The sequence below is a fragment of the Puma concolor genome, chromosome C2, assembly GCF_028749965.1.
Source record: "Puma concolor isolate L17-30 chromosome C2, mPumCon1.1.hap2, whole genome shotgun sequence".
Lineage (NCBI taxonomy): Eukaryota > Metazoa > Chordata > Mammalia > Carnivora > Felidae > Puma > Puma concolor.
Window position 1 is genome coordinate 18,474,214 of NC_141675.1, and position 25,690 is coordinate 18,499,903.

The window sequence follows — 25,690 nt, forward strand, 5'->3', positions numbered from 1 at the left end:
GTCACAGGGTATTTGTGACAGACACCCACTATCATCAGAAGCAAATGTAGAGGTAGGCTCCATCTGGAGAAATCTAGAAGACCCAGGTCGGTCTTGCCGACTGTCAAAAGAATGGCTGCCTTCCGTCCCCACTAAGGCACTTCAAGTTCCCTGGGACAAGTTGGAATCTGAGTGTCTCTATTCCAGTCAAAGCTTTCTCACTCATTTCTAAGATGAACTTGGATTAAATACATGCATTTCTAAGGAAAGGAAAGGGAGTTCAGCCTTAAGGAGCACTTACTGTATGCCAGATACTATACTAGGCACTCTGACATACGTTGTTTCACTTAATCCTCATACTAGCCTGAGAGATACTTATCTCCTTAGAAATGGAAACACTTAGGTCCAGAAATTAAGGAGTTTGTCTGTGGTCAATCGTGTACAGACGGTTTGAACTGCAATCTGCAAAAATTCAATGAATCAAACTTTGATGAATGCTTTTGAAGTCCTCTTGCATAATGCAGCCTTTGTAGTCAAGCACAACCAGAGTCCAAATTCCAGTTCAGCTACTTGCTAGCTGACAGCCTTTGGAAAGTTCCCCAGCTCTTCAAGACTTCGATTCTACATATGTTCAGGGGGAAGAGTAAATCCCTCTTTTTATGATCATAGGGAAGATCAACTGAGAAGATTAAGAATGTAAACTGGGGCGCCTGGGTGGCTCAGTCGGTTGAGCGTCCGACTTCAGCTCAGGTCACGATCTCACGGTCCGTGAGTTCGAGCCCCCCGTCGGGCTCTGGGATGATGGCTCAGAGCCTGGAGCCTGCTTCCTGTTCTGTGTCTCCCTCTCTCTCTGCCCCTCCCCTGTTCATGCTCTGTCTCTCTCTGTCTCAAAATAAATAAACGTTAAAAAAAAAATTTAAAAAAAAAGAATGTAAAGAACTCAAAATAGGGGTAGGAGCATAGGAGGTATTCAACAAGGCACACTCTCACCCTCTGTCCTCCTCCTTCTTTGTTAATTAAATATCTGATCTGAGCTTATATCACGTTGGGAGTGGGGAACCAAAGTTACAACAAAATCAAATAGAACCTTTCAGCAAATGTGTCAGTGATTCCGAAAGTGAGGTCCCTGGACCAAGCAAATCAACACCAGCTGAAATTTGTTAGAAATTTACATTTTCTGACTCCACTCCAGACCTACTGAATGAGGAACTCTGAGTAGGGCCCAGCTGTCTCTATTTTAAGGAGCCCTCAGGTGATCTGGATGCACACCAAAGTTTCAGAACCATGTATATAATAGTTTTGCCATCACATTAATTTCACTCAAATATTACAGAGACCATGGGTAGATCACAATAACAATCTCACAATGGCTATCCTTTGGTTTTATGCATTATTTTCAGGTTACTGTAATGTACTCTGCTGATTAAACCTCGCTATGCGAAAGAGTAAACCAAGTGAAATGATGTTGCATTAAACACCTTACAAAAAGAGATTCTCTAAGCTATTGATTTGATACAAAAAGATAAATGTCAAGAAGTTCTTCTTGAGAAAATTCACTTAAGTGGCCAACTGGAGGAAGTGAAGACTAAATTGGGAGCATCTTCCCTAATCCCAGGAAGAGGTAAGCATAGATGGCACTTCAGAAATCCAACCAATTTCACAATTTCCTTTTAATTTAACTCTTCCTGCCCCAATCCGTTTCATTAAATCTGGGTTCCTAACTCATCTACTCTTTTCCCAGCTTGAAAATCTGGAAAACAGTGAAGTGACTTCAATCCAGAAATCACACACTTGTCATTAGGTGCAAAAATTTATGTGCTTGAAGACCTCAAAACACTGAAAGCTTTAAAACAAGAAAGGGCTGTGGGCTGGCCAGCTGAAACCAATCATGCGGGAGATACGGCATCTAAAGTAAATGGTACATCTGAATACTTAGAATGATTCTCAATTATATTAAAGTAGTTTTCATTTTTTCCAATGGCTATGCTACTCCTCCACATCTCTCTCCCAAGGCTCTACTCTTCCATGCTTGCTTGCAGATGATTTCAATTGTTTTCTATTTTCTTAATCTTCTCTATTATCTCTGCTGTTTTTTCTTCCTCATTTCACGATTTTTTTTTCCTTGCAAGGCACTCACGCAGCGTCTGATGCTTCTACAAACGCAGGGATTTTTCTTCCTGTCCTTGAAGCGACAGCTTGTCTTCCCTCTGAAGTGTCTTTGTCGGAATGCCTGATAAACTGTTTATTTTTCCTAACAGCTTTCCTTTTTTGCCTGAAAAACAAACATTAACCAAAAAAGTCCTTGTTTCGCTCAAGTGATACTTTTTACGCAATCCCTGGTGCTAGAGCGCCGCCTGCTGAGAAAATGAGGATTAGCAGGTCACGCAGCCTTTGGTTCAGCAAAGGATAAAATTATTGGATTGGAGAGGCCATTTTCTCATCCGATGTACAGATTCTTCAGGAACAACAAGTGTCATATTCTTGAGAGTCCCTCTTCTCAATACCCTGCAGAAGTCCCTATACTTATCCCTAACAAAACTACACCACAGTAAAATAAAATCCACCATCTACCAAATACTTAACAAAATGCCCCGTGTGGAATAGAACTGACAACCAGTGAAGTGAAGCAGGACCTTTCTCTGAACCAAAGATATAGAACTTGTGACCTCATATCGCAGGCTATTTCCCCCATTACAGAGAGCCCAAATGATTCCAATGGACTTTCTTATAATAAACGGAAGTCAGCTTTCTATAATCCTCACAGCTTTTATCTGCCAATTCCCAATTCTGAGACACCACAAGATTTAATTACTTTTCCACACGTGAGCCCTTTAAATATTGGAAATATCCTACCATATCTACCTAAACATTCAAACTGCTGCTTGCTTTCCATTAAATATAACCCAGGAAAATGTGATTGTGCGTGCAACTTGTTATGGACTAAATGCGTCACTCAAAATTCTATGTTGAAGTTGTGCCCCCTGAGATGATGATATTTGGGGGTGGGGGGCCTTTGGGAGGTAATTAGGTTTAGATGAGGTCATAAGGGTGGAGTCCTCATGATGGGATCAGTGCCCTTTTAAGAAGAGGTAAGAGAGCTTTCTCTCCCCTCCCCGCCGCCTTTCTCTCAATCTTCCCCCTCTCCAGCAAGAAGGCAGAGTCTGCAAGCCATGAAGAGAGCCTTCACCAAAAATCCAACGCTGCTGCACCCTGACCTCAGACTTACTGCCTCTAGACTGCAAGAAATAAATTTCTGTTGCCTAAGCAACTCAGTCTATGGTGCTTTGTTCTAAAGTGATCCTACTCTACACAGCACTGTTATGTCTTGCAACCGTCCATAGTATATTCTATACCCTACAGGTTTTATTTCCTGGTAGTTACACTTTCAAGTGAGCTAACTGGATGTCCCTATTCTACAGTTGAGACACTGAGGCAAAATTTTATACATATATATACACACACACACACACACACACACACACATATACACACATATACATATATACACATATATGCCACAGCAAGTTTTTGCCACAATAGTTTTTAGAAAAAACTCCTCACCAACTGCTGATTTGCCATCTACACTGAAATCAAAATTCTCATTTTCAGGGCTTCTCTGTTACTCTGACATATTCATAATACCCGGTTTCTCAGAAACTTACATTTTCAACAGTAGCCTGGGAAATTTTCCCGCTAGTTGGCCCATTTGTGAAAAACACAAACCCTGTGTGGTAGATTGAAAAAATGACCATAAATTCTTTTTCTCCTTGTACCTATGCCCTAGCAATGTCATGCTGTAGTTTCTTCCATCAAGTAGTCTTTTTCTCCACTTGTGGGCTGGCGTTGAGATTTTCTCTTACGGAAATGATACTGTACAAGGTCAGAACCCATGCCTCAGGAGGCTTTGTGTGTTCTTGATTTCACTCTTGGAACCCTGAGTTGCCATGTGAATACGTCCAAAATATTATGCTAAAGGAAAAGGACAAGTGAGCACCTGGAGAAAGGTCTCGTTCATCTGAGCCATCCAAGCTGAATCCATTACAGGCATAACTCAAAGATATTGCAGGTTTGGTTCCAGACCACCTCAATAAAGTGAGTAGCACAATAAAGCAAATTAAATAGGTTTTTTTGGTGTCTCAATGCGTATAAAAGTTACATTTACCCTACACTATAGTCTAATAAGTCTGCAATAGCATTACGTCTAAAAAATAATGAACACACCTTAATTTAAAAATATTGCAGGGTGCATGGGTGGCTCAGTCAGTTAAGCGTCCAACTCTTGGTTTTGGCTTGGGTCATGACCTCACAGTTCATGAGTTTGAGCCCCACATCGGGCTCCACACTGACAATGTGGAGCCTGCTTGGAATTTTCTCTCCCCGTCTCTCCGCCCCTCCTTCACTTATGCTCTCTCTCTCTCTCTCAAAATAAATAAATAAAGTTTAAAAAAATACTTTATTGCTAAAATATGCTAACCATCATCTGAGCTTTCAGCAAGTTGTAATCTTTTTGCTGGTGGTCTTTCCTCCATGTTAATGGCTGCTGACTGATCAGGGTGAGGACTGCCAAAGTTTGGGGTGGCTGTGGCAATTTCTTAAAATAAGAGAACAATGAAGTTTGCCACATCAATTGACTCTTCCTTTCACTTGAACACTTCATTGCCATTGTAGAGTTATTAATTGGCTTAATTTCAATATTGTGTCTCAGGAAACAGGGAGGCCCACGAAGAGGGAGAAAGACAGGGGAATGTCTTGTTGGTGAAGCAGTTAGAACACAGACAATATTTTATCAATTAGGTTCATCCTTATTATATGGGTGCGGTTCATGGCACCCCAAAACAATTACAATAGTAACATCAAAGATCACTGATCACAGATCACCGTAACAAGCATAATGATGAAAAAATTTGAAATATTACAAAGATTCCCAAAATGTGACAGAGAGACACAAAGGGAGCAAATGCTGTTAGACAAATGGCACCAAGAGACCTGCTTGACCGAGGGGTGACACAAACCTTCAAATTGTAAAAAACGCAGTATTTGCAAAGTACAATAAAACGAGGTGTGCCTACATAAGCCAGTCAACCCAGCCAAACCACCAGCTGACCAGATGCAAGAGTAAACCCAGCCAAGACTAACCAAGCCCACCCTAGACTAGCTCTTCCCAGCTGAGCTCGCCCAAATTAAAGAATAACCTACAGAAGCACGAGCTAAATAAATAGCTATGATGCTATATGAAACCACAACATCACCTATAGTGCACTATACCCATAAATAATTAACTTGAATCTCATCAAGTCTTTAGAAATAATTTCCAGTTTACAGGAAATAGACGGGATAAAAAAAAAAAAACAACAACAAGCTGACTTCTGTTTGGTGATGAGGCAGGTATAAACAAATAAGCATACACTTATGCTCACTCTACACACATATTAATTTACACTGTTATTTTAGTGTTTTAAGTTGGAGAATGCCCTGAGAACCTTGGGTACACATTTTCCCAGCAGTTGTCCTTACTGTGCCTAAAACCTAAATCAGTCTTTAAAAAAAAGAAATCAAATCATTGTCCCAGCAATGTTCTGTGTTCTGTAAACAGAAGACATAAGGTTGCATTTCAGGGATCCTGAGGAATGCTGAAGTCTAGCCACTTTAGAACTTATGATGAAGAGGGGCAACTGGGTGGCTCAGTCGGTTAAGCATCCAACTCGATTTCAGCTCAGGTCATGATCTCACAATCTCATTGTTCTAGTAGGATTGAGCCTCAAGTCGGGCTCGGGCTGACAGAGTGGAGCCTGCTTGGGATTCTCTCTCTCCTCTCTGTCTGCCCCTCTCCCAGCTCGTGCTCTCTCTCTCTCTCTCAAAATAAAAAAACATTACAGAAAAAAAAAACAGCTGTGATGAAGATTTATCTATATGCAGTCTGTGAATTGATCACTTTTCAGTTAAAATTTTTTAGGACCATTTTAAGTGTCAGTCTCTGAAACCCAGCCATACAGTCTCTATAACTCACACAGAGTCAGGGAAAGCCATCAGAAGGGCCATTTTTTATCTCAAATTTTCTATTCTCATTGACATAAAGAAGGATTATGATCAACTTCTCTAAGAGGCTGGTAATAAATCAGCCTTGGGGGTTTGAACTAGAAATGCATAAATATGACAGAGGTTTGGGTTCATCTGGTGTCAAGAACAGTTTGGTGCTTTGAAATTCTTTTTAATATTACATATTTTAAAAACCAAAAACCTATTTTCTGAAGGCTTTTCTCCTTCATTTCTAAATCCAAGTGTATCATCAACGAAAATGGAATCCATGTGCTGTTGAATGCATTTACACTCCATTCATTACAGTGCAATGACACTGTATAACACTGACATTCCCTTTTGTAGGAGTGACTTCCAAGTTCATATGATTCTGAGGCTAAAATTTCAGAGAACTTTCTTCTCCCAGCCCTCAAAGAGTCCCAGCATGTGTAAACCACACTCATGACTCCTCACTGGAACATCAAGTTTTTAAGAGTTTTTGTCCAAATTTAAAATATTCACATGATGGAAAGATTTCTAGATTAGTTAAACAAGTCATTCTCCTTCCTTCCTTTGTCCTTGATTCTAACTGCTTTGGATAAAGAGGATGAGATGGTTTCTTTATGAAGCAGCAGTCAGCGCAATCTTACTGCTGAATTCCAAAGTAAGGAAAGAAAAGGCACACAGTCTGAGTGCAAGGTGCTCCCAGCCTCTTCACAAAGCCCTTGTCAAAATATCATCTTCCAGTAATACCGCATCCTCAGACAGCAGATGAGGAACTGATAATGCCACAGCTGGGGGGGGGGGGGGGGGCGGAAATGCTAATGTGAACTCAGGTGAATATTTTTACCTCCCTGGGCTTCCAGTGACTTCTCTGGAAAATGGCAGGCTACCCCTACCCCAAAAGGTGTTCTGTGAGCATTTCCTCAACACCACCAGTTTCCCCAGGGTAAGTGTTGCAGTCACTATGACTGCATAACAAAGTTCTCCAAGTGTAAGAGTGTAGAACAATCATTTTTTCTTTTTCATAGATTCTGAAGGTCAGGCATTCAGGCAGTGCTTGACTGGACAGTTCTCACTTGGGGGTGGCAGTCAGATATCGACTGAGGCTGCAGAGACGTGGAAGTTCGACGGGGCTAGTTCACTAGCCAGGGCTAGCTAGCTGACACTAGCCGTGGCTTGGGAGCTCAGCGGGGGCTGCTGACCACACACGGCCTCTGCATTGTGGCAGTCTCACGGTAACTGTACTTCTTACATAGCAGGTCAAAGCTGCAAATAAATGCAAGTACCCCAGCAACAAAGGTCGAATCTGCGTGGCTTTTTATGACCTAACTTTGGAAGTCACGTAAGATCACTTTTATCATACCCTGCTGGTCAAAGCACTCCCAAGCTGGCCTATATTCAAGGGGAAAAAAAAGCCATAGATCCCCATCTCTGAATGGGAAGCGTGTCAAGAATTTGAGGATGAGATTCTAAAACCACCACCACAACGACGGATACTCACACAGAGAGAAGCAGACACTATTGCTGCCCTGCCCGTGTCCGAGTTCACCTATAACTGCCGAGGACAGTTCCTGTGATTGCCGACAACGACTCACTTCAGGGGCCCAGGCCTCTGTTTCTCAGCCTGAGGGCTTTCTCTGTAATGTGGGAAGAGCTCGGCCCTCAGGGGCAACCAATAATAGAATCAGTGGATAATACTCAACCTCCTCAGCCCTTGGCAGGACAGTTCTGAGGCGTGTCAGAGTGGTGCCCAACATGACAAAGCGCCGCTTGGCCTCAGCAGCAGCCAGCTCATTAACACCTCCAGTACTGGCTTTTCTCCCTTCTCTCTCCAGCTCTTCCTCCCTCACCTCTGCTTCCTCGTGTCCAGCACCCAACTTCCTGTCCTCCAGTCTGCTTTTGGGAGCACCCCAAACTAAAACACCCATTATATGTGTCCTGATGAGAGAAAAGTTGAGAACCGTTGCAGCAGATGACCTCCCCAGTCTAAATTCCTGCTATTGTGATCAACCATTTCATAAGCGTGGGTAACTGGCAAGGTCTACGATTGCCCTGAGTGCTCAAAGAAGTCGTAGGGTAAAGCCAAAACTGCCCCAGTAACTGGGTAGGTAACTTTCGTAAGTGAATCCTACTTTCCAAATAAAGTACTTCCTATAGCAAAAAAGGAGGTCTCTCCTTGGTCCCTTAAAAGTAGCCATAAAAATCAGTACTGAATGATGGCTTACGGCCTGAAAAGAAATTAAACAAGACTGAAAATAAACACATCCCAGTAAAATCTAAACTTTCATAGCTAGCAAACTTCGGGTAATTGCGATTCCTGTAGGCAAGGGGAAGTTTTATTTTATTGAGGAGTTTTCCTTTATTCTTTAACTTCTCAATCATGCCTCCTGGAAGTATACTACAACCCAGGCCCAAGGTATGCTCTCATATTAGCTTATCAGATGAATCAGTCTTCCCTTGGCTCTCAAGATCTTTTATAATTAGTTTTGCAACATATGCATACAGTGGCTATGGGCAAAGCTCAGAGGAATGAGAAAACTCATTTAGAACAGTTGCCAGAGTTCCAGTGTTTTCTCAAGCTTAGCCAGTTAATTCTACTTCTGGGCGTAACCAAGAATGGGTCCCCAGATCTGCCAGGCTTTTTCTTCAAGTTGGAAATGCCTCGAGAACCAGTCTTCAGTTTCTTTGGAGTGGTCTTTGGATGTCCCACCTGAATGAAAGAAGGGTAGTCCCAGAAATGACAGAAGTCTATCATTTGTCAAACACTGTATTAAAGTGGGAGTTTAACTACATATATGCCAACCATCCCCAAACCTCCTTAACTCCCACAGTTTGTCACCAACAAAGGTAGCAAAACTGCATGGGACACAGCAATGCGGTTGTTTTCTTGAAAAAACTCCAGAGACCAAATTATACAATTTCTAACACTGGGCTATTCAGGGGCCTGGTAAACACAGAAACCACAAGAGGGGAGGGAAGGGAAAAGAAGTGGGGGCAGGATGTCTGCTCTAATTCCATATTCACTCTGCTGTGCTCTGTTTTACAACAATGTCAGCTCTATGGAATAAAAGCAAACGTGGTTTCTGTGTCTTTAAGGCCCAGGCAACTTGGGCAATGGGTAGGTTGCCATAGCAACTTGTAATTCTACTGTCTACTAAATTGAAAAGCAACAATAGAAAATCCCTAGCAAATAAAGTGGGATACCTCTCAATGATAATTATCTGTTTATCACAGTCTGGTTTTGAGTTCTTAAAACTACAAACACCTAGAATCCTCTGCTATATTTGATTGAAGCGGGGCTAATATTTTCTTTTCTTTTCAAAAGCTCTCAGGCAGAAGAGAAGAAAACAGACAAACAAGTTTCTGAGAGAGTTTAGATGTCAGCCTCATCTATGGGCCCAGAGGAATGCTTCCACTATGCATACACACATACAAAAGGAGAAAGCAGGATTAAGCAACTCAAAAATCTATAGCAACATGAGGTAGTAAAACCTCAGCCAGTCTTACATCAGACTTCCTTGAAAAAAGGCCTGAGACCATAAGCATGGAGATGTGTGCTTTGCAGATACACACACAAAAAAGTGTTTTAAGATTATAACCCCAATAAAACATCAAAAAGCTCTTCCATCCACAGCCAATTAATTTAAGTTTATTGGAAGATTGTTGGGCATCTTGTAAGACACTAAAGCTACAAAAACAAGGAAGACCCAGTCTCTGACCTCTGTAAGCTCACAATTGGGGAATGGGGAGAAAGACACATAAATTATATGGTCAGTTTTCCCAAGTGTTACAGACTGAATTGTATCCTCCAAAGAATCCATATGTTTTAGTCCTAACACGCAGTACCTCAGAATGTAACCATATTTGGAGATATGGTCTTTAAAGAGGTCACTAAATTAAACCAAGGTCATTACAGTCAGCCCTAATCCAATCAGACCGGTATCTTTATAAGAAGAGGAAATTTGGACACAGACATGTACGGAGGGAACATGATGAGAAGACACAAGGAGAACACAGCCATCTACAAGTCAAGGAGAGAAGCCTGGAACAGAGCTTTCTGTCATGGCCCTCAGAAGGATGCAACCCTGCCAACACTTTGATCTCAGACTTCCAGCCTCCAAAACTGTGAGAAGTAAATTTCTGTTGTCTGCCACCTAGTCTGTGGTACTTTGTTCTGATAGCCCTGGCAAATGATTACCCGAAGCTCTATTCTTCTAGAGTAGTGGTTCTCGATCTTTCAGCTGCATCAGAGTCACCTGGAGGACTTATTAAAAACACTACTGGGCCCCACCTCCAGAATTTCTGATCCAGGAGGTATGGGGAGGGACCCTAGAATCTGCGTTTCTAGTAAGTTCTCAGGTGATGTTGTTGCTGCTGGTCTGAGCACTACCTCTTGAGAAATACTGTTCTAGGAGGTACAAATTGAAGATAGAGGCTGCATATCTGACCCTAACAGACTCAAGTGAAGAGGACTTTCTCCTTCCTCCCTGAATCTAAAATGGAAAGGATTCCAACCTGAGCTTCACACCCAGGTGCATCACAGGTGAGGTGCCCAGCGGTTACAAAATGACAAAAGTTGCGTCTTATGAAAATCCTGAACTTCAAGACACAGAAGCCCTGTCCACTACTAAAACATAGCCCATGAATGAGTACTGGGCTCCGAAAAATTAGATATCCAATTCTCCCTTCAATGAGAAGTTAGACAGGTATATAAAGGACAGGGGGATTCTCTCCCATCCGGGCAAAGGCAGAAGACTGGGGAGAGTGGACAAAAGTATTTCCCTCTCTTCCCCACCCTACACTATTGGCCCCCTGCCCTAAAGTCACACTTTAGAAGTTCCAAACCTAAAGCTGCGCCCCTCTCCTCAGGCCAAATATGCCCAGAATCTATACCCTGTTCCAGACATTGCTCCAGTACCTGAACTCCCTGCCCAATGACCCTGGGCCTGCTTCCATGCCTGAACAAGGCTCTTTCCTCGGTTCTCCCACAGCCAGACCACATTGCCAGCATGCACAGAATGTGGCCCAAGGGATGGTAAAAGAGAAGGGATGAACAGAGCTTGGACCAAAGAGCTGGAGTGTCCATGAGCTTGTGTGAAAGGTTCAGCAGGGCACTGATACTTGGGGTGGAAAGAACCCTAGTCTGTGGCATTTACTGAGTTCCATAGTATTAATATTCCCACTGTGGCCAACTTCAAAATACCAATATGAAGTCAACTGGCTCACAAAATTCCTGGGGGGGGGGGGGGGGGAGGGAAGTCCTTCATACTATGGGACAAAAGCAGGAGTGGGAAAAGAACAAGGGCAAGCTGGTGGTCTTCATTTGTATTCTTGCCCTGGCCCTGCATATATTAAAGGTAAGCCAATCCCTGTATCAACCAAGATTTGCTCTGATCACCACTGAGAGTGGCCATCAATGCTGAGCTCACAAAGAAGGACCCATTCTCCCTAACATATTCCATTCAGAAGATAATGTTGTTGGTTGCCTACCCAAAAGCCATTCCCCAACCACTTGTTCTTTCTGGAAGAGCCTGCTGCTCTCTACAAAGGCTGGAAAATGGTATATGCTCGCTTTCCAAGCTCCCTTGTAGCATGAGACATAATCTGGCCAATGGGAGCTCAGAGGTGAAGTTTGTTAGGGCCACCAGAGAAAGGTTTCTCCCTAATAAACAAAAGGAAGGTCTGTCTTCTTCTCTGGACACAGTCCTTCTATGATGCGTAACAGTGGCACCACCTTGCAACCATAAGAGAAAACATTATGCACAAGATGACAAAGAAGGATCAGAAGCAACTGGGTTGGGTTTTTTTTTTTATTAATTGTGGTAAAATACATATAACATAGAATTTACCACCTTAACTATTTTTAAGTGTACCAAGTTCAGTAGTGTTTAAGTACAATCACATTATTGCGCAACAAATCTCCAGAACTTTTTCATCTTGCAAAACTAAAACTCTGAAACACGCCCCCACCACTCCCCTGCCATCCCCAAGAAACTACCACGCTATTTTCAATGAATGTGACTACTCTAGGTACTTCATATAAGTGGAATCATACAGTATTTGCCTTTTTGTGACTGGCTAATTTCACTTAGCACAAGGTTCATCCATGTTGTAGCAGGTGTCAGAAGTTCCTTCCTTTTTAAGTTTGAATAATATTCCATTGTATGTATCAACCACATGCTTTGCATCCATCAGTGGACTCCAAATGTTGCTTCCAACATTTGGCTATTATGAAAATACTGCTATAACACGGATGTACAGATTTCTCTTCAAGACCCTGCTTTCAATTCTTTTGGATATATACCCAGAAGTGGAATGGCTGGATTATATGGTAATTTGAATTTTAATTTTTTTAAGGAAGCACCATACTGTTTTCCACAAAACTGTACCATTTCACATTCCCACCACGAGTGCACAATTATCTCAATTTTTCCACATCTTCACCAACACTTGTTACTTTCTTTTGTGGTTCATTCAATAATGGCCAATCTAATGGGTATGAGGTGAGCTCCTGGGTTCTTCATGGCATTTGGAGCTACTGAACGAGCCTGGAATGCCCTGCTCCCAGAGGTTGTATGCAGGAAATAAGTAATAAGTATTCTTATTGTTAAACTCCCTTTTAACTAGCTCTTAAGCTTCTTCTAACTGATGAGCTGCTTTTTCTGTAACACCTCAAGCAGAAAGGATTAAGATTTAATTCTCTGTTTCTCATGCTTTGCATTATACTCTGCTTCTTCAGCTCTTGGAACCCAACACAAATTCTACCCCAGGGTCAAGTCATGCTATATAGTGCAAGAGCAAATACAAAGGAGTATTCCTAACAGCTTTACTCATAATAAGCCAACACTGGAAAGAACCCAGATACCCACTGATAGGATAAACTGTGGTACATCCATACAAAGGAATACTATTCAGCAATAAAAAGAATAAAATCATGACGGATAAATCTCAAACACACTATGCTGAGTGATGAAGCCTTATTATATAAGAGTACATATGGCAATGACACCATTTATATAAAGTTATAGAATACGTTAGGGGTGCCTGGGTGGCTCAGTGGGTTGAGCATCCGACTTCAGCTCAGGTCACGATCTCGCAGTCCCTGAGTTCGAGCCCCACGTCAGGCTCTGTGCTGACAGCTTCTGATTCTGTGTCTCCCTCTCTCTCTGCCCCTCCCCCACTCATGCTCGCTCACTCTCTCTCACTCTCTCAAAAATAAAAATAAACATTTAAAAAAAGTTATAGAATAGGTTAATCTAACCTACAGTGGAAAAAAATCAAAACAATAGCTGTTGTCTCTGAGGGGTGGGAACTGCCTAGAAAGGGGCATGGGAGAACCTTCTGAGATGATGCTAATTTTCTATATCTCCAGAGAGGTTTTGGGTTACACAGTGAGAATGCATTTGTGCAAATAAAGTGGCAGATATACCCTAAAGACTTGTGCATTTCATTGTCCATAAATTGTGTATCAAAAAAAAACTATAAGTCAATATTTAATTCTAGTAAATAATATACAAGATGAAAAATTTAGGGGGAAGTTTACGGAGGACTTCAATTTACTTTGAAATGCATTTTAAGAAATCCCAAGATGGATTGATGGATGGAAGGATAGATAGCTCTGTAATTCACAAGTACAATAAAATGTGAAAGGTGAAATATAGGTGGCAGGTGTTTGGGTGTTCACTATAAAATTCTTTTGATTTTTCCAGCTAAGAGTGTTGGAAACTGACAATAAGTAGAAGTTCTGGTTTTATATGGTGAACATTTTCCTGACTACCTTGAGGGCTGGAATAAAATTAAGAGGATTTAGGGGAAGAGACAGAATCATCAACTACAAAAAAAACTTTATACTCTTTCACACTTGAACTACAAAAACTTACATTTTTGTTATGATCAAAAACTGGGAAGTGCTGCGATGCAGGAAAGGTCTCAGCTTGAATAGAAACTTTCACCTAAAAACTCAGGACCTACTAGAGTGCAGCCACTGGGCCAGGGGGTTTCTGACGTTCCTTGTGCTTTGTGCTTTTCTCCAGTTTCAGTTGCCCCCTCCACTGGGCATTGGGAACCCTAGGGGATATGAAACTCCTCGACACTCACCCCCCCTTCCCCCAGCACACTTCCTGTTCCTGACATTGAGAGATGACTCTGAGCTAAGGGTACTGTGACCACTGAGCACTGAGGAAGGCATGAGGGAGCAAGGAGTCACACAAGGACCATGGACAGATGGCCAGCAGGGTGCAATGTCACATCAGGTTAAGACAAGTGTGATCTGTCAATCTTTAGCTACAGGAACCATGTTTCTGTGTCTCCCCTCTCCCCCCTCCTCCCCCCACATGCAAGAAATTTTTCACCCTCTGGCTTTCTTTTCTTTTTTAACTCTGTTGTTTATAGATCATTGTGTCACATTGTATGTTAGCCCTGGGAAGGCACATAGCTAAATTCCCTCACTTTACAGAGGGGAGCTGAACTCAGAAGGTGAAGGGATCTTCTCAAGATCACTGAAGAGCAGAACCGCAACCACAAAGGTATCCTCAATCCAGAATAAAGGGTGAGAATATTCAAAACTCAAAGACATGGAATTCTTTGTTATGCTATTTTTACTATGAAGGGACATTGACCCTATTATTCCTGTCCTTTGTGATAGATGTACACCTTAAACGTTGATAATATCCACCAGAATACTAAAGACCTTCCTTATATATAGCAGTGTCCCTTAGCTATAGGGAGAAACATTCCAAGATCCCCAGTGGATGCTTGAAGGCATGGAAGAACGGAACCCTAGATATATACCGTGACATTTCCTGGACATACAAACCGATGGCGGAGCTTAATTTATAAATTAGGCGGAGTGAGAGATTAATAACAAAGAACAATACAACAGTATACTATAATAAAAGGTATGTGAACGTGCTCTCTGAAAACACCTCCCTGCACCGTACTCACCCTTCTCCGCGCGAGGACCGACACACAAAAAGCCCACGTGCTGACGTGGGGCGAACGTGGTGGGCGGGCCTTGTGACGTAGCATTGGGCTCCTACCTCCCTCAGGAGGATCCCTGGCTTCCGGAGGCGGCTGAGGGCGGGTAACTGAAATCACGGGAAGCTAAACTGCGGGTAAGGGAGAACTACCGTATTCTCGTCTGGGGGCTTGGAAATGGGATGCCGACGTGGTCATCGTTTGTCGCTTGTTTAGCCTCTCCTGAGGAAGTTACTGGAAATCGGTGTCTGAAGGTCGAGGTCACCACGGTCTTAAGTGTCAGAGCAGTCCTCCGCGGAGACAGGCCTACATTGGAAACTGCCACCTCACAGCCCTGAGTGGCCTGTGAGGGACAGCACCACAGACACTGACCCAGGGAGAACCTCGTCAAGGGCCCTGCTTTCCACACTCGCTACCCCCCAGGAGACGACTTCCTGCATTTCCTAAGGAAAAACAATGACCTCGCGTCTGCAGAGGACTGTTTGCAGCTCACTGTTGACAGCTTATTTAGTCTTGCAACCACTTGAAGCAGTTTATGCTTCTTACACGTAAGAGAAAAAGTCATGTAGGGGCTGGAGGATAACAGTAAACTCATATTCTGCATTGAATCCTTGATTCAAGAGCTTCCCCTCCACCCACCCCCAAACCCGTGAACGGAAGCGCTGCGTGTATATACAGATCAGAGTAGACTTACTAAAACCGCTCTGCCAAGAAGGAGACCCCAAGCCCAGTGCTCCTCTGTTACGCGTGGAACAAACCCTCTGCCCAGACATCTGGGTTTTACATTCCAACTCTTCACTCGGTAGCGGTGTGACCTTGAGCAAATTACTTACACTCTCTGAGCCCTGGTTTCCTTTATCTAGGAAACAATTACTTCTTGGGGGTTAATAGTGGTAAACATTTAACTACCACTCTGGGGGAAAATACCTTATGAAGGTGTGTGTCTGTATGTATTTATTATTTTTACTGAATGTATGTATGAATGCCGTGTGTACGTATGTAGTATTAATTTTACAACTTATAAAATGTACAACTCTTTACCCTAAGTTCCATATAACCAATTAATCTTTCACAGAATGCATTCCATTATTTTTGCTGAAGGTGCAACTGACAAACAAGTACAGTTCTGACATGAATGGTGAGATTTTAAGTGTATTCGTGAAACAAAAATGAAACAAAAATTATGTCACAACTTGATTGGTTTACCAATGATGCGAACAACTTCTTTGCTGAATCAGGTAATAGTTTTCAAATATTGGACCATTTTGTCAATTTTCTGTTTGCAATGTTTAATGGCTACAGGCATGGGGCACTTGTAAGTGTAATTTGTATTCACTTTCTCCACCACTTTCCTAAATCTAGACAATCAAAAAAAAAAAAAAAATCAAGCTCTGATTCATAGCATTTGGAGCTTTCCATCGTATAAATAATCCTACCACGGCCAATTTTGAGCTACCAATGTGCCATCACTTAGGCAGTTGGGTAGAGATATATATAGAGATATATAAAGGCACATGCCATTATAAAGTATTGCCGCCATATCCATAAAAATAAAGGTACTGAGCCTCAAAAGCATAAACAACAGTAAAACGTAAAATAATTAGGAAGTGAAGAGTTCTGAGTATTATCTTCTCCAATAAAATTCAATTGCAAGCTTATATAATGGCTGTTTCTAACAACCAGCTCTGTAAATTCCTGGAAGTGTAACAGTGAGACCTCAAGGGACCTTATAAGCTGACCCCAGCACACCATGGCTGGAACAGCATTTGCTGGCAATTACTACTTAAGATGCTATGATCGGTGGCCATTTGCTCCATGTGTCACAATTTCCACAACACTGGATTAGTGCCCTGGATTTTCAAGAAACTCATTTTGCATTTGGATTTCTTAAAAATTCCTGAGACATACATGTTCAGTAAATGTGTTTAAGTAATGAATGACTACACCATCAGTTTATTCCTCAAAAGTCTTGTTGGATAAAACAGCTTAGAAAGAGAGCAGCCTAACTGTAGAGAACAAAAAGATGATCAAGGGAGCATGAAAGGGTAGGTGCTTTCCACTCTGGAAACTACCTGAGTTGCATTTAACTGCAGAACCTGAACAGGAAATGAAATGGCTATTGGGGGCGGGGGGAAATAAATGAAAATTTACAAGCAAAGCAACAAAGTACTGGGGCAGGAGGACTAAGGATAAGGAGAATTGAGAGAAAAATGAAACTGTAGAAAAGAAAAACACAGAACTTACCTTAGAGACTTTTTAAAAAATCATATTCAATTCTGTGGACACCAGTAGGAAAACAGAAAAAAAACATTTAAAAACACCATTTTTGTCCCAGGTATTTGAGTCTTATTTAAACCACTGATCTCATCCTCTTTAGTAATTTATATTAAAATGTAGGGGAAATGCTAATTTTGAGACCATCCTTCCGTTCTTAGGACCGTGCCCCCGTAGAAAACATTCTGGAGAGGTGAGTTCCTCTGAGACTGCCCTTATGATTCCTCCACCAACTTTGACATTGTGAAGAGCAACTCTGATGTGGCTACTGGAACAGAGGCCATAGTTGTTGCTAAACCTTTATTTAGACAGACCAAGAATTAAGAAAAGCAAATGTGATAAATTTTAACGGGCCCAAGTGAATGTGAAAACTAAAACCAGATCCATGAATTGGCTGTCTTTACTCATTTACTCACATGCAACATTACCAACATTCAAAAGGAATTTAATCTATTGTTTTCCATCAGCCACACATTTATTTATTATTTTTTTAAATTTATTTTTGAGACAGAGACAGAGCATGAACGGGGGAGGGGCAGAGAGAGAGGGAGACACAGAATCGGAAGCAGGCTCCAGGCTCTGAGCCATCAGCCCAGAGCCCGACGCGGGGCTCGAATTCAAGGACCGTGAGATCGTGACCTGAGCTGAAGTCAGACGGTTAACTGACTGAGCCACCCAGGCGCCCCCAGCCACACATTTATTTAGAGCTGTTTCTTGTACTGTGCAAAAAAGAGGGCAAATTACAAATCTGTACAATAATCCACAGAATGTGATCAATATCCTTATCAACACCCAAAATGGGTTAACAAGGTTTTTTTCTCCTGAAATCACACCTTCCAAGGAGTCCCAACAAGTGTTCAACACATAAAAAAACGTCAGGGAGAGCCTACTTGGCAGAGGAAGTTTGGGAAAAACTGCATCCCACACCAACACTTCCTCAAAAAACTCACGATACACACTTGCTCATTAGAGAACAGGACTGACATAAAGACATCTCAGTAACCTTGTTAACCCAGCATTTCCAAGTTTATTTAATCAATGAGCCCATTTCTCCCACCTAATATCAATTAACATCCACAGAAAAGTAGTGGATATTGCTGGTCTGGAAAACAACTGCAGGGAGTGATTTCAGTAACTGCCTCAACTTTGCCAGCATGGCTACGCACCCTAGGAAAGGGGTAGTGGTCTTGCTGAGGCACTCTATCCCATTCACGGCCAAGGCTGAGTCTTGGCTAGATCAAGCACCCCTTTCCTCTCTGCCGTCTCCGTCTAAGAAAGATTACCTTACCAGATACAGCAAACTACTATTCATCTGGCATTATAGAAAACAGCAACAATCTTTGCTGGACTCTCTAAACAAACTAAAATCTTTTATTATTATTATTTTTTTAATGTTTATTTTTTGTGGGGGGGAGGAGCAGAGAGAGAGGGAGAGAGAGAATCCCAAGCAGGCTCTCTACTGTCAGCACAGAGCCCAATGCAGGGCTTGAACCCATGAACCGTGACATCCTGACCTGAGCCAAAATCAAGAGTCAGACTCTTAACTGACTGAGCCACCTAGGCACCCCTAAAATCTTTTAAAAAGAGCCCTGCATATATATGTTCCCCTATGCTGAATCAGAGATTTAGGTAAGACATCCTGCTGTGCTCAGGGGAAAGTAGTAAAGTTAAATTAGAGTCTTACAAAAACATCAAGACAGAAAGATACCAAAACCACAGTTGGTTAGAAATAATATTTATTATCCCCTCCCCCCATGTACAGATTACTTTTCAGAAACATGAAGATATTACCCATGTCCTCATCAATAACAGTTTGTAGAAAATAAACGTAATTCATATCTTGACAATATATTTCTATCATTTTTAAAACAATAGCCATTTTTCCACGTTAGTTCAAGAATAGCTTCAAGTTTTACATTTTGAATCAAATCAAGACAATCTTTGTTTATAGGTGATTTCCTGACAGATCCCATCCCCCCAACCCCTAAAAAAAATTCTATATCCTAAGTGATAAACTCTTCTTGTACATTCAGCAAACTTTATATTGGAAAAAGAAAAAGAATAATTGAGATAGGTATTTACTCTCGTGCACAGTAATAAATCTAGCTGAGCTTCTACACCTTGCTTTGCAATGATGTTTACATAAAATAAATCATTTCTTATCAAGTTACAATGGTAATTTCTTGAAATGTAGATACAAAAGCTATACACTTAATCCACTGAAATTGCCTTCTAGTTTTATCTGTAATTAAACCATCGCCATTAAGGAAAAGCTTCAACTCAAGAAGATGTTTCCCCTTTCCCTCAGCTATTTCTCTCTGAAAAGCTTGAATCCTCTCTCAGATCATGTAGAGATACATTAAAAGCACAGAGAAAAAAAAAAAAAAAAAAAACGTTTTAGCTTGCTGACATAATGCCCTTAAGTTTGCTGACATAATGCCCACATTTGAAGTTTAAAATGTAAAATCAGAGTTAAAGCATCACTTAATTCATACAGTACATTATCAATTAATCACCAGTGTCCCACCGACTCAGAAGTTTCCCAAACTGGTTGTCTTCTCCACATTTAGTAAGTTTATAACCAATGACTCAATCAAAGAATGTGCTTATAATAGGCTGCTGGTTTAATTTTAGAAGTTTTAATACTGGGCTATTTTCAAATATAGAGATGCTACAAGTGGCATATGAACTATTAATTTTGTTTCCCATTACCTACAGGAAGAATTTGTTCAAATAAAATTTTACAAGACAAAATGCAAACCTACATACCTATATATAGATGTATACATGTATATATTGAACCTAACTAAAGTTTTATAAGCAATACTAACATACTTCTCGTTACACATTCCTAAAGACAGTAATTGTTTTGAAGATAACATGTTATATAAAGAGGATTATGCAAAAGGCAAAAATTAAGAATAAACATGATCTTTGAGGTTTTCAGGATTACTTCAAAAAGCCGTTTCTATCCCCCATAGAAGAAAACTATGCATTTATCATAGGAAAAAAATTATAAAAAGATAATGCTATCGTGTAAATAATTCACAAAAACTATACTGTATATCCCATAAAAGTCTTACCAATGTAAGGTAAATCACAATTATGGTTTATATTGTATTACAGACATCACCATCACCTTTCCTCTTTAATAATGAGAGGATTTAACTTCTTTTTTTTAACTTACTTAACAAGTGCCACAGAAATTCAAGTCCCAGTAGCAACAAGTTAAACAAGATTACAAAATAAGGCATTCTGCTCACATGTCATTAAAGTAACAGGCTGAGTATAGTAAAGCAGGCTCTTTCCATTCTTGAAGTTTTATATAATCCCAAAATTATACAGAAGGCAATCTTTTCCAAAAAATTCCAATTAATTGTAATTTTCCAGGGAAACAGAAAGACACATAAAATCCTCAACTTTGGCTATTTCTCCCACTGCCATCAACAGAGGCTGATTTTCTCTATTTAATAAAGCCCAATATTAGAAATGTGGATGAAATGTCTCTGTACCATTTCTAAGCCTATAGGTCACACACACTAAATGATTTTTTTTTTTTTAAATTCTAGATTAAATCTAATCTGACAAAATCCCTGTAGTGTTACTTAGGAAAAAAAAAAAATAGTGGACTCAGAACACACTTGCGCACACATGCATACACACACACGCACAGCCAACATATTAAACAGTTTTCTTAAACATTGATTGGTTCTCCAAAAAGGATCAAAATATTTTTCATCAAGCTGCAGCATGTGTTTAAGGGGCATTGTAACCTTTTTTAGTACAAGGTAAGAATCTGAATGAACTTTTAAACAACTAGTACCCTGAACTAAAGATCTTACCAAAGATGAACTCTAAAACACATATTTTTTGAAATTTGGACTCCCTTGCCTATTGTACTTTTACATTAAATGCTGCTTAAATAAAAATAGAGCATAAATTCAATATTCTACTGTCTAAACATTTAAAGCAATGGTTATGTCATCAACAGGTAAAACGCACCTAACTTGAGTCTTTGACACCTCTTGTTTTAAGTTTATTGAATGATAAAGTTCTTCACAGTTTAAAATATTGTGAAGAAATGTGTTTAACTATGTTCACAGAGATATTATGTACACATACTATGTATCTGATGTACCCATAAACTTTGAATATGTGTGCGCCAAGAGGATACCCACACATATGCAGGAACCCTGAATAATAGGTTGGCGTGGACTGTGAAATGATTTCTCAGAAATGCTTAGAAATAAGAAAAGAGTATTATTATGAAAATTATAATAACAAAAATGTTACCTTATTTACATAGTGCCTATCTCCCAAGAGGTAAATATGCTTTATAGACATTTTTTAGTATCTGTGAGGTGGGACACTGAGAGCACTATCAATTTTCATTTTCCACAACCAACAAACCTGCCCAGGATCATACACTTTAACAGTGGTAGTAGAGCAAAATACACACGTGGAGATCACCCAACTTGCAGTGTCTCCAATTACCAGATCCAATGGCTCGTGGTGAAATCAAGTTTTCGTCATAGAACAAAATTTCTACCACAAAAGGTTAATTTTTAAGTCCTCATATACTTGTGATTGTGCGTTATATTTATACCACAGGGAGATCAAAATGGTTTTTGGTTTTGGCAGATGAAAAGTCTAACATTCAGTGTGACTATAATTCAGTGTAACTTCTCCAGTTTAAGTGCGACACAGCTGATTGGTCTATAGGGGAAATGCGGTCAATGTCTAACCATGGCTGAAGAAACCTCAATCCAAACAGCTACCGCATGATTACAGAGACAGCCTATAATCTTGTATTGTCTTAAAGGTCTTTTCTATCTCCACATATGGTATACACATATAAATAAGCATATTAGCACAAAATGTACAGTTAGCATGAGTCAGTTCATGTTTAAATTAACAAAGGCCTTAGGGGTGAACTTTAAAGGCCAAGAGCTCCTCAGAGTGCATGTTGTTTAAAGATCGAAGATCTGGCAACTTTAGAAGAAGTTTTGTAAAAATAGAGGCCTCGTTTGGATGGTTTTTCATTATTAAGGTCCTTAGTGCACGGATGAGAGTTTCCTGCAAAGCCTCAACAGAGTTGACATTTTCTATTCCAGATCGATCTAATAGTAAGGAATAGAGAGACATGAATGAGAGGACATGTTATTAACATTATCAATTAAGAGAAAACATTAACTAGAAATATAATTCTTGCTCATCAATCTCATTAATGAATTTAAAACAAGGTTTTATACATTGGAACAAAGGCAAAAAATATTTGACAAAATTTTATAAATCCCAATGGCAAATTTTTGTATCTGTTGATTATATTATAAAGATATATATCACACAGTATACTTGATAAATCAAAACTCTTTAGTGCTTAGTATTTTGTTCACAAAACTAAAGGTTCTGATTTTTACAATTAGATGCCATCTGCTAATTTCAACTGCTTCTCATTGAGAAAATAAAATGAATAATGTAGTTTACAAATATAATTTTACTTCATTTGGAATATATCCACATTTGTATGTTGCCATGTGTGGCAAGCAACCTCTAAAACAGCCACCAATGATTTCCTCATCCTGGTATCCGTGCCCTTGCCTATCCCTTTCCCCTTGAGTGGGCTAGATTTACTGATTCACTACTAACGAATAAAATATTCGATTACAAAAACAAAAAAACAAAAAAAACACTTGACTTCCATCTTTAGCATACTTTTGCTCACTTACTCTGAGAAAAGCCAGATGCCACGTTGTGAACTGCCTATGGAAGTGGCCCAGGTGCTAAGGAACTGACAGTGGTCTCTAGCCAAAAGCCAGCAAAGAACTGAGGCACTCAGTCCAACATCTTGCAAGGAAATGTATCCTGCCAACAACCACACGAATAAGCCTAGAAGCAGCAGATCCTTACCTAGTTGAGCCTTCATAGTTGACCACAGCCCTGCTCCAAGTTTGACTACAATCTCCTAAGAAACCTTGAGCCAGAGGCACCCATCAAAGCCACACCATATTCCTAACCCTCAGAAACTGTGAGATAAAAAGCCACTAAGTTTTAAGGTAATTTGTTAGTGGTAATAGACAACTAATATACTATGCAACTTTATTACCTAATTATAACCTAAGCATTCACTTTCATTTAGCATCCCGTATTTTTTTTTTTTTAAGGTTTATTCATTTTTCAGAGACAGAGACAGAGCGTGAGGTGGGGAGGGGCAAAGAGAGAGGGAGACACAGTATCTGAACCAGGCTCCAGGCTCTGAGCTGTCAGCACAGAGCCCAACACGGGGCTCAAACTCACAGACTGTGAGATCATGACCTGAGCTGAAGTCGGACACTTAACCACCCAGGCACCGCTTAGTATACTGTATTTATTAAGCTCATCATAGAAAGTGTTAATTAATGATTTAGTATAAACCAACAATAAAGGAAAGTATCTTAAAATTAGCCAAACCTATGTTGTTTGCCCATAGGCTTTTTTTTCATCATCAAGGGCTATTTCTTCCCTTTACAATAGGAGGCAGTAATGCACAAGAAATATTCAATGGCCCCCAGTACAGGAAGTTGTAATTAGTAAGACACTGCCAAGGAAGCAAAATTCTCTGGCCATTCACACCCTTTTATTCATTTTTTTATAAGGATATTGAAGCTTTGCATTGTAACTGGGAGTTAAAAAAGCCACCTGCAATGCAAACACTTGGAACAAAGACTAAAATTTCATAGTAAGGGGGAAAAATGTTTGATTAACTCTAAATGCAGAAAAAATGATGAAAATAGGTTTGTTTATCTTACATTTAAGAAAATTTGGGGGCGCCTGGGTGGCGCAGTCGGTTAAGCGTCCGACTTCAGCCAGGTCACGATCTCGCGGTCCGTGAGTTCGAGCCCCGCATCAGGCTCTGGGCTGATGGCTCGGAGCCTGGAGCCTGTTTCCGATTCTGTGTTTCCCTCTCTCTCTGCCCCTCCCCCGTTCATGCTCTGTCTCTCTCTGTCCCAAAAATAAATAAAAAACGTTGAAAAAAAAAATTTAAAAAAAGAAAATTTGGATTATTATTCAACTGTGTGCCAATTCTTATGGAAAAAGACCTGTGAACATTTGACTTTGGTCATAAAATCATACGGGCCATCTTTGCAAAACTACTTAAAGCCTTCAGTAATGCTTCCAAGAATCTCCCTTGCCTTTAATATTCAAGTAATTGTTTTCTTCAGCATCCTTGCAATTTATTAATTCCCTCACCAAACACTTACTGAATGTGTGTGGCTACTGTAATAGGTGCTAGGTAATTAGCAGTGAACATAAACCAAAATTCCTTCCTTTAGAGAGCCCTTATTATAAGCAGAATACCTGGTTTGCATCATTATCATTAGTAATTTACAATACCAACAACCGGTTAAGAATGACAGTGAGCCCCACAAACAAAATAATCTAAATAGGCAAAGAAAGAAACACACAGGTAATGAAGATATTTGCATTAGAAGTGCTTCAGTGAGTATTTTGTGTTGGGATGTCCTAAGCACTTCTACACAACTCAGAGCTTCAGGGAAGGGATTCCTATAACTAAAAATGTAAAGTGTATTAAATTTTTCTAAAATCTCAATATCTAAAACCATGGTTTCATGATTTCAAGGCCAAATAACCTATCTACAAATCTAGCTGGATCATAAACAATAATGCTCTAGAAACTGTAACAATAGAATGTACAGATTGAAATGGAAATTTCTCTTCTACATGATTTACTAAATGCTACACTACTTGTATAGTTTAATTCATGCTACATCTGTCCTCTACTTTCTTAGCTGGTTCTTCATCCCTCTCCGAAGCCTGTGCTCCTCACCTAATTTCTCTTCATATTCACCTCCTACAAGATGGAAGTTAAATTCCTTCCACAGACAACTGAAATCTATTTCTAGATGAACTTTGGTCTCACAGTTATATGCCCATCCCTCATCTTCAACTGCAAGTGACTGCTGCCATTTCACACAATCTCAAGAAAATTTTACCTTTCAGTTATAATTCCCTTTTTCTCCGTGGTATCAAGAGTTTTCCAACCTCACAGCCAAGTATCATGTTTGAGATTTCTCTCCCCCTTAGCAGCTAGAGCTATTCTGTTAACAAGTAATACAACAGAAAGGCTTTGAAGCTTCAGAGACTAATAGGAGTTCAAATGCATGCTCAGCCAATTTTTATTTTTTTTTTTTCAACGTTTATTTATGTTTGGGACAGAGAGAGACAGAGCATGAACGGGGGAGGGGCAGAGAGAGAGGGAGACACAGAATCGGAAACAGGCTCCAGGCTCCGAGCCATCAGCCCAGAGCCCGACGCGGGGCTCGAACTCACGGACCGTGAGATCTTGACCTGGTTGAAGTCGGACGCTTAACCGACTGCGCCACCCAGGCGCCCCTCAGCCAATTTTTAAAAATGCACAACCATGGGCAAATTATTTAACCTC

The 25,690-nt window shown here is 40.4% G+C and overlaps 1 protein-coding gene and 1 long non-coding RNA gene across 3 annotated transcripts in view; one reads left to right on the forward strand and one right to left on the reverse strand.

Moving 5' to 3' along the window:
- Positions 1-15,027: 15,027 nt before the first annotated feature.
- LOC147577123 (uncharacterized) lies at positions 15,028-17,637 on the forward strand. Of its 2 annotated transcripts, XR_015240542.1 has the most exons (3): positions 15,037-15,521; positions 16,049-16,211; positions 17,409-17,637. It is a non-coding gene; the product is annotated as an uncharacterized LOC147577123 (long non-coding RNA). The 2 variants fall into 2 exon arrangements; XR_015240541.1 differs by having other exon boundaries at positions 15,028-16,211.
- Positions 17,638-18,966: 1,329 nt separating this feature from the next.
- Positions 18,967-25,690, reverse strand: part of NR1D2 (nuclear receptor subfamily 1 group D member 2) — a 29,932-nt gene continuing 23,208 nt past the window's right edge. The window contains exon 8 of the mRNA XM_025913816.2: positions 18,967-22,367. Coding sequence (XP_025769601.1) covers positions 22,171-22,367 — 197 coding nt within the window. The 3' untranslated portion in view covers positions 18,967-22,170. The remainder of the gene's footprint in view (positions 22,368-25,690) is intronic.